Source organism: Vigna unguiculata, chromosome 6 (genome assembly GCF_037176805.1).
Source record: "Vigna unguiculata cultivar grain cowpea cultivar isolate G323 ecotype 2 chromosome 6, ASM3717680v1, whole genome shotgun sequence".
Classification (NCBI taxonomy): Eukaryota; Viridiplantae; Streptophyta; class Magnoliopsida; order Fabales; family Fabaceae; genus Vigna; species Vigna unguiculata.
This window is the reverse complement of record NC_140797.1, coordinates 48,472,322-48,486,233: the sequence shown is the minus strand read 5'-3', so window position 1 is coordinate 48,486,233 and position 13,912 is coordinate 48,472,322. Positions and strand designations below refer to the sequence as shown.

At 29.9% G+C, this 13,912-nt stretch overlaps 2 protein-coding genes across 3 annotated transcripts; both read left to right on the top strand.

Moving 5' to 3' along the window:
- Nucleotides 1-2,575: 2,575 nt before the first annotated feature.
- On the top strand, nt 2,576-6,842 carry LOC114186879 (ubiquinol-cytochrome C chaperone family protein). 2 transcript variants are annotated; one of them, XM_028074943.2, is made up of 8 exons: nt 2,576-2,662; nt 2,815-2,962; nt 3,077-3,290; nt 4,310-4,476; nt 4,694-4,818; nt 4,991-5,051; nt 5,647-5,695; nt 6,462-6,842. In XM_028074943.2, exons 2-8 carry the CDS (start codon nt 2,816-2,818, stop codon nt 6,539-6,541), a joined length of 843 nt encoding a protein of 280 aa, XP_027930744.1. In that variant the 5' UTR covers nt 2,576-2,662; nt 2,815; the 3' UTR covers nt 6,542-6,842. The 2 variants fall into 2 exon arrangements, with proteins under 2 accessions (XP_027930744.1, XP_027930743.1); XM_028074942.2 differs by having other exon boundaries at nt 2,656-2,676.
- Nucleotides 6,843-9,253: 2,411 nt separating this feature from the next.
- On the top strand, nt 9,254-11,859 carry LOC114186739 (Tetratricopeptide repeat (TPR)-like superfamily protein). Its single transcript, XM_028074727.2, has 3 exons — nt 9,254-9,396; nt 9,607-9,859; nt 10,762-11,859. The coding sequence occupies exons 1-3, from the start codon at nt 9,362-9,364 to the stop codon at nt 11,653-11,655; spliced, it is 1,182 nt and encodes a 393-aa protein (XP_027930528.2). The 5' UTR covers nt 9,254-9,361; the 3' UTR covers nt 11,656-11,859.
- The last annotated feature ends 2,053 nt before the right edge of the window (nt 11,860-13,912 follow it).

The window sequence follows — 13,912 nt, the reverse complement described above, 5'->3', positions numbered from 1 at the left end:
CTCAACCAGGGTTTTAATTAAAAGGACTCACCATCTCTGCTCCGCTGGGCCGGGCCACTCCACACACCAATCAAACGGGCATTGCTTCCTGCACCCCATCTTTTTTTTTGACACCTTGTACATATGTTGATAATACCATTTTACCCTTGATAGAAAATTAATAAAAACCTAAAATATACTTTATGCCCTAATTTGTTCTTCAATATTATGAATTGCGGGATATAAAATATATATTTTGAATTATATATAAACCTAAAGTTAAGTTTTACAGTATAAAATATATGTTTTGTAAATAAAATACATTTTCAAAGGGAGAATTATATTTCAAATTATATAATCTTGAATATATTTTAAAAAAATCATTCAAATTTCTATAAATGGTAATATGCAAGGAGAGGGATCAAGAGAAGTTAAGTAGTACTTGCCTTTTGTTTATTTTAAATGATGATTTTGAAGGAAAGTTTTGTTTCAAAAGGTAGAGACGTGAAAATGAAGAGATTTGAAAATACAATTTATGAATGAGTTGATGGATATCATTGATAAAAATAAATAAATAAAATTATAACATACTGCAAGTTTGTCTTTATGATCATGATTAATGTAAAATAAATTTGAAATAAATAAGTGTTCTATAACTTATTGGGAGGTAGGAGTATTTAAACTTCGCTTGATCTCAACTCCTAAGCGATGTGGGTGTGAGACTTATTGGGTTTACTAGAACAATAAGATATAAGATATTACAAGGTACTAGTATGTATTTTTTTTATGTTAGTAAGTATATATTGTGTTGAAAAGGTTTAGATGTTGAAGAAATAAATAAGAAATATTGGTTAGCTCATAATCAAGTAAAAAATGATTTATAGTTTTAGAAAGTCATTATATTTATAAAAATGTAAAGAGTAGACTTCGTAAAAATACAAAGGATAAAGTGTGCGCAAATATATAAAATATATTTTTAAAAAATAAAAAAGGATAAACTATGAAGAAATATGTAGATTAAACTCGTTAAAAATACAGACCAACGTATTGACAAATTAGTTTAATGTGTATTATTATGCTCGTCTAATTAGTGCATTGATTGACTCGTCTAATATGTATTGTTAGATTTGTCTGATCAATATATGGATACACTCGTCTAACATGTATTAGTAGACTCGTCTGATAAATGTATAAACGTATTTGTCTAATGTGTATGACAAGACTTATTTAATTAGAAAATGAATATAGTCATCTAATGTATATTGATAAGCTCGTCTAATACCTGTATGAACAAACTCATATAATGTATATTGTTAAATTCGTTTAATTAATTACAGAAAATTCGTTTAATTTGTTTCAATAATGTATGGATAAATTCATCTAATGTGCATTCTCAAACTTGTCCAATAAATACACGTGAAGTGTATTAATAAATTCGTCCAATATATACATATAACACATGTAATTGGTGACAATAATTATTTTTGTATATTACTACGTTTTTAACTGTCATTATTTTTGCGTGTTGGATTTGAAAATGCCTTAGATCTTAGAAAATTACTTCATATGCAATAATGAGAAATATGACACTGTCATATTATACTGTAAAAAATAACGATTTTAAACAAACATCGTATAAAAACTGTCACTGTATACACAATTAGTTATAAAAGGAAGAAGATAAAATAATAATAATAATAGTTATAATATCAATAAATAATAATATTTCAATTTTATTTTAATATAACTTCATCGACTAAAACTATTATTTTAAATAATAGCTAACATTTTATTTTAATATATTTTACATTTACATTAACAATATTTTAATTTAATTACACAAAAGTAAAATTAAAATCTTACGATTTTATCACTGAAAATATTTTTAATCTGTTAAACTAATTACATCACTTATAAACTTTTTTTCTCATCTAGCATTAATTTTCACCATCTTTTCCTTGATCAAAACGATCCCACGCTCAATTTTATTTGTCCAGAACTCCACTCATTTTTTCACTTTCATATCTATCCACAAACTTAATCACAAAGACATGAAGGTATTCCAGCACTATGAAATGCAGAAAGAAAACATGGAGGTGCAGAAAGTAATGGCTTGCAGAATCCTCCATCAAGCCCAATCTTATTTTTATCTTATTTATTAATTATTAAGAGTAACCTTATCTACTATTATTGTAATTATAAGTAGGTTTAATTAAGTATCAAATCTATTATAAATTTGTTGTGTGTTTTTGTTAATTTTTTCTGTCTAATAAGCATTTAAAATTTGTATGTTTTGTTTTAATCCTTTTGATTCTTTGTCTTCACATATTAATTTTTTATTAATATAAAGTAATATAAAAACAATAAAAATCATGTTATTTTATATAAAATATATATTAATTATAAAAATTTTCACTTTTATTTTTAACAAGGAGGAAGTAAGGTGGACATTGTAGGATAGTATAATATCGCCTCACCAAATTAACTAAAAAAATATATTTTAAATATTTAATAGAAAATTGATAAAAATTAAACTAAAAATTAAAAAAATTTATATGTAGTCAAAACTCAATTACTTAATTAACAGTTATAAGTGATCACAGGGGAGTGAGAGGACCCGGTCCATCATAGTCCGGTTTAAACCAACTTCTTTAAGTTTCATTTCTCATAGCCGCTGAGTTTGGTCTGTGTTCAGAGGTTTCAAATTGAATCCTTTTCTATTGATATATTTTTTTCAATCGTTCTTCTTTCTCTTGCGTTGCGTGTCACTGTGTTGTTCTCTGGGTTGTGGTGCATAACGCAATCTATTAAGCTTTGATTTCGATTCATAACCAGAATGTTACGAAGGTGGAGCAAAGTAGTTTCTCCAATCTCCAAATTTGGATCGCAGAGCCATCTTAATTTCCTCAAGAATGTCACGCGCCAAAGCTACGCTGGGGTTGCACCCGCGCCCACGATAGAGGACAAACCTCAACCCCCCGCGGTATGCAAACTTCACTCTCTTTCGCTCTTCAACCATAACTCAACTTCGCAGAACTAAAATGGAAAGGAACTACTATTGATTTGATGCTGCTAACCCAAAATTTGTACTTAGCAGGTTAACCCACACAAAATGTTTTGGTCTAAACCCTGTTCGCTGGCCCTGCCCCCTGACTCACCCCTCAGAGTTGAAGAACCTAATTATCAGGGAATCAAGCGTTTCATGCTCAAACTCATGCTGTTTTATAGTAAGCAGAGCAGGTCAATTCGAGGGGCTAATGTTGTGTACCATAGAATCATTTCACAAGTTGATAAACCTCCCATTTATGAAGGTCCGTTCTCCTCGTAGCAATATAATCAACCGTAGCTGTAGCTCAGATGCACTTATGCTTTTATGATTATTCACTCACACGATTATGCTCTTATACCCCATCCTAGGTTTTAAACTGCGGTAGTGGTTGAGGACACCCCCAAAAAGCTTGATGTTGGGGCCAAAATCACAGTTGCAGACCCTTTTTTGAAACTTTAATCTCACTAATTTAGTCTTCTGGGCGGCTTTGGGGTTGAATAAATTGACAGCCAATGATTTTCTCACAATACAAAGCTTCATATATATAGGAGTTATGCATCTCTAGTAGTTTGGGTATTTTTATTGAAGCCCTTTTCTACGATATTCTGCTTGTTTGCTATCAGTGGAAGCTCTTGCTTTCCCCTCCTATATTTTTAAATACCTGGTGACTTGTACTTGGTAGAATAAGAATACAAGGTTTAATGGATTTGTGCATGGAATTTTAATGATAGATTCATCCTCCGCATGGGTAATATGACAAAACTGTTCATATCACTTCACTCTATTCTTTTCTTGATTCATTATTGTATTAGGTTCTCTGGTGATGAATATACACCGACTTAAAAACCATGTTGTTTGAGTGTTGTGTTTTGTAGCACTTTGTTTTATAATGTTTCTTTTTCTTATTGTTCTATATTTTCGTGTGGGGTTTTAGAGAATTTATTTTCTGATGATAGAAATCTTAACAAACTAAAGACGACATTTTGGCCATTTTATGACGGATAAAAATATCATTTCCTCCTGTTGACATTTGTTTATGCTTTTGAAGTTCCCACCATTTAAGGAAAGGCAACTGTGTCATGCTTGTTTGGGAAAGTTTATCCTTTTTGGTGCTAGTGTGTCTCCGGTGATTTGATATATATGTGCTTCGACAAATTAGTTGCTTGCAATCATAATCGAGTAATCATGGCGTGGAAGGAGTTTGATTTGTATCAGTTTAAAGTTTTTTTAAAACTAATGTAAGCTCTTCTGGCATTCTAAACTTCTTCTATTCGCTTGCAGTTTTTAACTTGGAGAAAACATTCAAAACAACATTCTCTTTACTTGTACTTCATATGTGGTTATGTTTGCGTCGGTTGAAGCAAGAGGGAAATGAGGGTGTTGAATTTGGGCAATACCTTTATGAGATTTACAATCATGACGTGGAGCTAAGAGTGTCCAAAGCTGGAGTAAGTAGTCATTTATTTATGAGTAGATATATTTTCAGGAACAATGTACACTGAAAATTTTCCTTAATATTTCCTTTTAGAATATTTAGTAGCTCTTGTTTGACATCATTATTCCTCGATAGTTTGCCTGAAATTCCCTTTTTGCAATTTATCCAAAGTAGTATGGGGACTTGCCTCTGTATTGGTGATTTATGATCGTTCAAATTTGAAATGGAAGGTTAACCTACTACTGACTAAGTGGATGAAAGAGCTTGAGAAGATATTTTATGGAAACATTGTTGCCTATGATACCGCACTTCTTCCAGAAGCTAAACCGGGTGATTTCTCAAATGCTATATGGAGGTCGGTACTAATCTGAATGTAATCCTCTTCCTGTTGAAAGTAGGAAACTTTAGACCAATGCTTCGCTTCTCTCAGTTTTGGATATTGAATCAGTGAAGACTCAGTGCTAACACCTATTACTTCCTTTATATTCATAGTTTATCCTCATCTGTGCTATCTTTTGGGGTTTCAGGAATATATTCTCTGAAGATGGGTCTTCAACAGAAGACGATGCTGCATCTCAATCAGTGCAGGTATGCCTATATACGTAGCATTTTTCATTATATTTGCAGAAAAATATTGTGTGAATTTTCTAACATAGGCTTTTGGGATTGGGACTATTCCTTGGTATTTCAATTTAAGCCAAGATGTTGAACCCATGGGCAACTGGTTAATCAAGCCATACAACTTGTTAATGTTAACCATTCACCAATGAAGTTACTTCTTAACCTGCTGTCATTCACCACTTGCCTCCACTCTGGGTTAATATTTTGGCATGGCTTGACTTTTCAAGAATTCATACTTTTATTGTTGACCAATTTTTTTGACACATTGCCGTTATGATGGAGTTTCTTTTTCAAACTTGGCGAGCATAGTGATCACTTTTAATGAAGTAGAGACTACTGGATGAGTGGCTTTCTTTCCTGAATTCGTATTAACTGCCACTTTACTACCTAGAAATGTTTCCAAAGCAAATTCTTCATTCTAGTTATCATGAATTTTTCATTCTTTCCCTTGCCCTTCATATTTTAACTAAATGCCAGATGCTTTAAGTTGTATCCTGAGTGCTATCTTATTTTCCTTGTTTATATTAACTATACACACATTTATACTGAACTATTTTTTTAGGCGCTCGCCAGGTATGCTCGCCGGGAAGAAAGTTGCATGACTTTAACAGGTAAAACACTGTCCGTTTTCTCTTTGTCTGTAAGAAATGTCTGTTATGTTTATAATGTAATTATTATTGATCATGAAGTGGACGACTTAAACAGGTAAACACCGTCTGTTTGTCCTTGTCTGTAAAAATTGTTTGTAGATGTAATTATGTGTTATATTATTATTGACCATGAAGTGGATGGAAAATGATGAGCGAATGCCTGCTGCTTTATAATTGGTGGTAAAGTGAGCTGAAGAGCTCCCCATCACACCACGAGGGTCTCATTTGAAACCTGCTAAAAAGGGTTTCGAGGCCATAGGAAAGCAAGGAAGTATTATCTGCAAGGAACCCAGCCTTAATTTTGTGGAATATTCTGATCAATATGGCTAGTTTTTACATCATGAGTTTTTTTCTGCAAATGATAGAGATTTGCATCTTTATATTTGTGGACTTCCTGCTACACTTCTATCGTACGGACTGCAATCCCTCTTTTAACTAAATAATCGTTAACATTATTTGTTATTTCACTGGTGTCGTCTAGTTTGAAAAATACATAGTTTCCACCAAGTCATTATATATTTATATAATGCTCTCTGCATTTTACTTCTGACCTCCCAAAGAAACATTAAAAGTTATTTTGAAGTCAGATACTCCATGCACATTAGTTGTTTCACTAGTGCAATGCAGGAAATTTTGAAAGATATGTCAATGAAAGAATTCTAGCAGATCTTATGGAAATATTGTTTTCTGTTTTTTCTTTTAATTTTGAGTTTTATTGAATTGGCAGATAAAGAAGCACTATATTCAGGGAATTTCATGTTCACCTCATTGAAACATGAGAACAGAAGAGGAAAGGGGCCTCAATGATTAGTGACGATTTCTAAAGTGTGATTGGGTAATTGAAAATACACGCTGTTAATTTTTTTTTTACTTCCAAAAAAAAATGTTCAATAATTATGACAAAAGGTTTGTGCCCTTCTCCGTAAGTCTTTATACCTTAGTAGCTTGGTGTCTAGATATTAGATTTTTTCATATTCTTGCCCTGTTAAACAAGAAAAGAAAGAGGGCGGAGTGATTAAAAAGTGTCGCTCTTTCTTTTTTTAGTCCTCTGTTCTTTACAGCGTTTTAGCTGCTATTAACCAGTGTTTGTTCATGCTTTCCTTCGAAACAGGGTTTATATGGCAGTAACTAATGACATGCATAATTTCTGTTTGTGATAAGCTCATGAAAATGTTGTTCAGCAATTTGCGATTTATCGCTAACTTCGACGGGTACTTTTAGCCTTAAGCAGTAGAGAGGCTTGGGTTATTATTCTCTCGGCATTTCCAAGTCTTGGTTTTTATCATAATTTTTATTAGAATACGTTGACATGCTATAATTAAGATCTTAAATTTAAAATTTGAGTCATATACAAGATTCTTAATCTTAAAGAAAAAAAACATTTAATTATGGTTAAAAACTAAAAGATGTCAGTATTTTTTTTTTTTATTGAAGTTTATAAAAAAGAATGATTAACTTAGAGCCTTGCATTGTTGGGTCTACCTTGGCCATGCATGGCGACTGCTATGTTTTTGACGTAAATTTTGGAAGCTACAAAAAGAATACTTTTTGTACGTAAAAATGTAATAGCATATTTTGTGGTAGGAGTGGTTTTTAGTGTAAGGTAGAAGAATCTTTAAAACTTAACCGAGCGAGTAAAAAATTTGTTATACTATTAGGTCAACATAAACTTAGGGTTCGAGATGTAATAGTATAATTATAAATGAATATAATAGTTTCGTATGAGTTAATTATTTACATAATTTGTCCAAAATATTATAACAATGGATTTTAAGTTAAGTCTTCAGCCTCGATTCTCTATTTAATATATATATTATTTTTATAAAAAATAATATAATATAATAAAAATGTAAAATATAATAAAATATTTATTTTATTCTAATATAATAAATACTTAAAATATGTTAATAAAAATTAATTTAAAAACATAATTAATTAATTAATTATATTACAGAAATTATTTATCTATCCATAAAACATACACAAACTTTAATAATTTTTTTCCTATCTTTCTCTTAATCTTAATAATTTACATTTACCCCCTCTCCTCATATGTATTCATTTTTATCATCTCCAATCTTACTCCAAACACCCCTTAAAATAACCCAATAACCTATAACCTTTGATATTGTAATAATAAAAAGGCTTAAATATTGATTTGGTTCCTATTTTTGTTGATTTTATTCAATTTGGTCCCTATTTTTGTTTTATGTTCAATTAGGTCATCATTTTCGTCAAATTGTGGTCAATTTGGTTCTTTTCACTAACGGTGTTTAAATAGTTAATGTTTTTGAACAGTACATGCCACGTGTCAGCTCCTGATTTTTATGATTTTTTTTTTAATTTTTTTTAAATATTTTTAATATTTTTAATTTCAAAAAAATGGTTCACGTGTCAAGTCACAATTGTGCCACGTGTCAATGCTAGTGCCACATGTCAGGTAGTATTATTTTTTTTGTTCAATTTAGTCCCTATATTCGTTATTTTTGTTCAATTTAGTCCCAATTTTTATTAAAATAAATCAATTTTGTCCTTTTCAAATTGACACTAAATTTAATATATTTTATACAAATTATATTAATATCTTTTCTAAAATTGACCTTTAAAATTATTATTTTTTAAATTCAATTATAAATTATTAAATTTAATTATAAATTGAATAAATTCTTATATTTAATTTCTAAATAGAATATAATTATTTAAAATATTATAAGAATATAATTATTAATTTTTTTCTAATATTTATATTCGAAAATATTTTTAAAATTGATATATAAAAATATTTTAGAAAAATAAACTAATATTTGTAAAATTAACATTTACATATAAAATATTTTTGATTTTAATATCTAAAATGCAATAAAAATATTAAATATTTTAAATTTAAATGTAAATTTTACAAATGTTAATATATATTTTTAAAATTTTAATAATTATATTTTAATAATATTTAAATAATTATATTTTATTTAACAATTAAATCTAAGAATTATATTCAATTAATAATTTAATTTTATAATTTATAATTAAATTTTAAAAATAAGTAATAGTAATTTCAATTTTAAAAATTAAATGGTTCTATTTTAACAAAATTTGGGACTAAATTAAATAAAAATAACGAATATAGGGATTGAATTAAAAAAAAAAGTTGAACAAAAAATAAATACTACTAGAAACTGACACGTGGCACTAGCATTGATACGTGACACAATTTTGACTTGACACGTGGACACTTTTTTTGAAATTAAAAAAATTTTAAAAAAATATTAAAAAAAAATAAAAAAAAAATGGAAAAAAAAATAAAAAAAATAAAAAAACCAGGAGCTGACACGTGACATGTAGTGTTCAAAAACACATTAATTATTTAAACACCGTCAGTGAAAAAGACCAAATTAATCATAATTTAACGAAAATGAAATCTTAATTGAACATAAAATGAAAATAAAGATTAAATTAAATAAAATCAACAAAAAAAAAAAAAAAAAACTTCATGTTAACAAAACATGATTATGCTTTACACCGATTTTAGTCTATTTTAAATAAAATAAAATTTCACATGATTAAGGATTTTGTTCTTGGAAAGAACAAGAAGGAGGTGAAGAAGGAAGCAAGTGAGAAACGCCGCCAATGGCGCATCGCTCACTTTTCCTCTCTCTCAGACGGTAAGCCATTTTTCACGTTCTCTTATTGGTTCCCCCACAAAAACACAACCCAAAGTTGCAATCTTTTATGATTCTGCATCTTAACTGATTTTTCCGATCCCCAGACTCGGATCAGAACCAAGTTACATACTTTCTTGGCAACCAATCACAATTGAGTTTTTGGGTATGGGTAATTAATTGATCTCAAAATTGCATCTTCTCATCATGCAGAAGTAGCGGTTTAGCTTGTGTCCAGAACAGAACGAGATTTGCGTCTTCGGGTGCTGTGAGCAGTGATTTAGTTGAAGAGAGTGTGGAAGGTGATGACCTAAGGAGCAGAATCTTGAGGCTGAGGCTCCCCAAGCGAAGCGCCACAAACATTCTTCAAAAATGGGTCCTTCAAGGGAATCCTGTTACGCTCTCTCAGCTTCGGGATATTTCCAAAGAGCTTCGAAGATCTCAACGTTACAAACACGCTTTGGAGGTTTCACCCTTTCTTTTCTCATTCATACCCTCTTTCCCTTATAATAGCTAAATAAGAGCAATACACAGGATTCGAATTTCAAACATTTTAGCTACCTAAGCACTGCAAAGTTTATGTAGTTCTGTGATGGGGAATTAAGGATAATTTTCACAAATGGTTAGGAAAAAGTAGAAACAAAAATCTGTAAAATGCTACCTAGCGGATCATGCAAGCTTTTGGATCTTTTTTCTGTTTAAACAAATTAGAGCATGTTGCTGAATTTTCAAGTTACAGCAGGCTAGTTATCATTAAGAGTAAACTTTACTAACATCAGTGTGAATTTTTTAAACTCACGCCGACACTATTGTCTTTTTTCGGACAATAACCCCTCTTAATCGGTTTAAATTCGTTACGTTGATATTACAGTGTTTATTCTTGTAAAGGGAGTTATTGTAACATAAAAAGGGACAGGTATAGTGTGAATTTGCTATATATGTGAGTGTAATTTGCTATATATGTGGTTTTTGTAAGGTTCAGAAGAAGAAAAAGGAAAGATCGTTAGGTAGTATTCAGTTTACTTATTTTTGTAGTGCTTATAATTGTTGGAATGAAAACGTTGTTCAGTACTGTGGCCTGGGGCAAATGAGGTTATTATTATTTGGATATTACCTATTCATGACTTTTCTGATTCTGTCTAGTTTCATATATTAGTTTTTCCTCCAACAAACTGCAATTTCTAATTCTTCCAAATTCTAATGACTCAGCCATACACAATTTTATTTATGTTTTCTTTTCTAGTGACTAGATTACAAATTTGTAACACTTTTTGATTATTATTATGATGATGTTGATGATTTATGAATACTACATTCTTTTTCTGTTGGATGTAAAGCTTTGCAATATGTGTCTATTGCTGATTGCAGATATCAGAATGGATGGTTAGCCATGAGCAATACGAGTTATCAGACTCTGATTATGCAGTGCGCATAGATTTGATGACCAAAGTGTTTGGCATTGATGCTGCAGAACGCTATTTCGAGGGTCTACCTCATGCGACAAAGACGACCGAAACTTACACAGCACTCCTACATTCTTATGCGGGAGCAAAATTGACCGACAAGGCTGAGGAACTTTTTCAAAGGATAAAGGATTCAAACCTCTGCTTTGATGCCCTTACTTACAATGAAATGATGACTCTTTACATGTCAGTGGGCCAGTTTGAAAAGGTCCCTACGGTTGTTGAAGAACTGAAACAGCAACAGGTTTCACCTGATATCTTTACCTATAATCTATGGATAAGTTCCTGTGCCGCCATTCTTAACATTGATGAGGTTAGGAGGATTCTCGATGAAATGAGTCATGGTACTGGTTCTAATGAAAGCTGGACAAGGTATTTGAACCTGGCCAATTTGTATCTTAGTGTAGGTCATCTTGATAATGCAAGTTCCAACACGCTAGTTGAGACTGAGAAAAGGATCACCCAAGGGCAATGGATAACTTATGACTTCTTAATCATTCTTTATGGTGGGTTGGGAAGTAAGGATAAGCTTGATCAGATATGGAATTCCTTGAGAATGACCAAACAGAAAATGATCAGCAGGAATTACATCTCTATTATTTCTTCTTATCTCATACTTGGTCATTCGAAAGAAGTAGGTGAAGTTATTGATCAGTGGAAGCAATCGACGACCACAGATTTTGATATGCTTGCCTGTAAAAAGATTATGGTTGGTTTTAGGAACATTGGTTTAGCTGAAATAGCCGACAACTTGAATAAGATTCTCATTGAGAATAATCTCAGCCTGGGAAATGATTAACTGGGGGTTCTCTGAGCTTGAATGTAATGTAGAATACATAGATTTGAGATCAATTTTGCAACTTTCAGAAGGGAGAATATATTTCTTTTGCAATTTTATCAGCACGGTGAATGAATAAACTTGCTGGGTGAATGAAATGGAAGTCTTGCAATGCTTTGGTGGATGCACAAGATTCCATTGCATTGCTTCTAACCTTTTTTTTCAGTGGTGATGCTACTGTCATTATCATATTTATTCCTTAGAATTTGGATGTGTTTTGCATTAGTTGTTGAATTACTTTCCAACTTTTACTGTTACCTTTTCTGCCTGAACTATTATTTTAAACAAAAGCATATTTTGTGTTTTATGCTGTACAAAATTTCAATTAAAAGAATAAAATACATTCTGAATTAGAAAAAAAAAACAAAATATTATTCGTAAGTTTCACTTGTTTGTCATTGGACGGAGTGCAGAAATACTGAAGCACCAAACACATCTATTAAAACAAAATTTTGACGCTTTTTTTTAGAATTGAACACTTCTTCAATCGCAACTGAAATTTTGCTTTGGAAATATTATACGGACAAAGGAAATGTCGAATGCTAAGGCTTTGATGAACACGAAAATAAAAAAAAATTGTTGGATGAAAATGAATTTTTGAATAGAAATAAATAAAAGATTAAGTAAAAATTAAACGTGTTTGGTTTAAAAGAAATTAAGAGAATGAGAAAAGGAATAGAAACATGAGTATCAATAAATAAGAAATAATTTAGTGAATTTACCATTTTATGAAATTCATTTCTATGGTTCATCCATGTAGGATTTCTTAACATCGAAATAAAATCAGATCAAATATTTTTAGGGTTAAAAGTATATAAAATAATATTTAGTACTTGTAAGGCATAAAGGACTGTTTTATGAACCAAAACACATTATTTTTTTAATAAATAAACTTTTATCTGTTAGAAAAATGATCTTATCCTATTTATAAGTTTCTATGATCTTATTTTAACTCTTATATATATATATATATATTACCAAGGAGATATTTCATATAAAAAATATATTTATTCAATAAATCAAAATATTAATATTTTAGTTACATTTTTTATTATATATTATTAAAATGAATTTGTTCAAGTGAAGAATTATGTCAAAATATTACTTTTTATTTCTAAATGACACCTCTAAAGTTGATGTAAAATATTTTTGTTTTAATAGAGTTGGGTTGCATAGTAGACTGACGGTAGAAAAGTGTAGGATAGACTACACATTTAAGCTCAATAGATGGTATACTATTACTATCCCACTCCCTACCTCACATTATTTCTTTTAATAGTTGTATATAGTATGATTTGTCTGTTAAATATGATTAACTATTTTTATTTATTATTTCATTAATATAATATATTTAAAAAAAAAATCTAAATTTTATTTCGTGATTTATTTTTTTCTTCATAATATGACATCTTTTTTACTTGTAATAAATAGTAAATTATTAGTTATTAATTTTTTAATCTAAATTATTATATTTACAATAAAATGTTATTTTTATAAGATAATTAAATTTAAGGTTAAAATATGATAACTTTTTCTCACTTTTTATGTAACATTCCATTTTAATAACTTAAAACTAGTAAAATACAATGCTTCATCACAGTATTCTAAACATATAATTTATTGTATAAAGTATATTAATACATTCTTTACAAAAGATAGGATTATAAAAATATAACATTTATACATTCAAACTAAATTTACAAGCTCTATTCAAAACTAGTTCCTTACTAAAATCTTTAGACCTTCCACTAGTCTAATTGATGACTCCTTATTCCCAGAGCTGACTCTAAAAACTGACAACTTCGTCTGTTTACACAGGTGAGGATGAAGTGATCATTGAAAAAAAAAAAAAGAAAAAGAAAAACACCACACAAAACAACCAAGAAAACACACAAAAAATTTTCTTACAATACCAAATTGCACAAACAACCCTCAGATAGCTCAACACCTTTAGTTTTACAGGATCCCTATCTACACATAAACACATCACAAAGACGATCAGAACATACCTTTATGATCACTGGTCAAGAGAGAGTCATATTAATGACTTAAATGACATATGCAATCATAAAAAGACTGCATGCAAACCAAAATAGAGAAGACCCACAGAAAAACAAGCAAAAATTTAACTTACATAGTTGAAAAAATTGATCGGATAGAAATAAAGAGCTCACAAAGAAGATCACCGTAACTATCTCTAATCTTCAAACAAACAAGA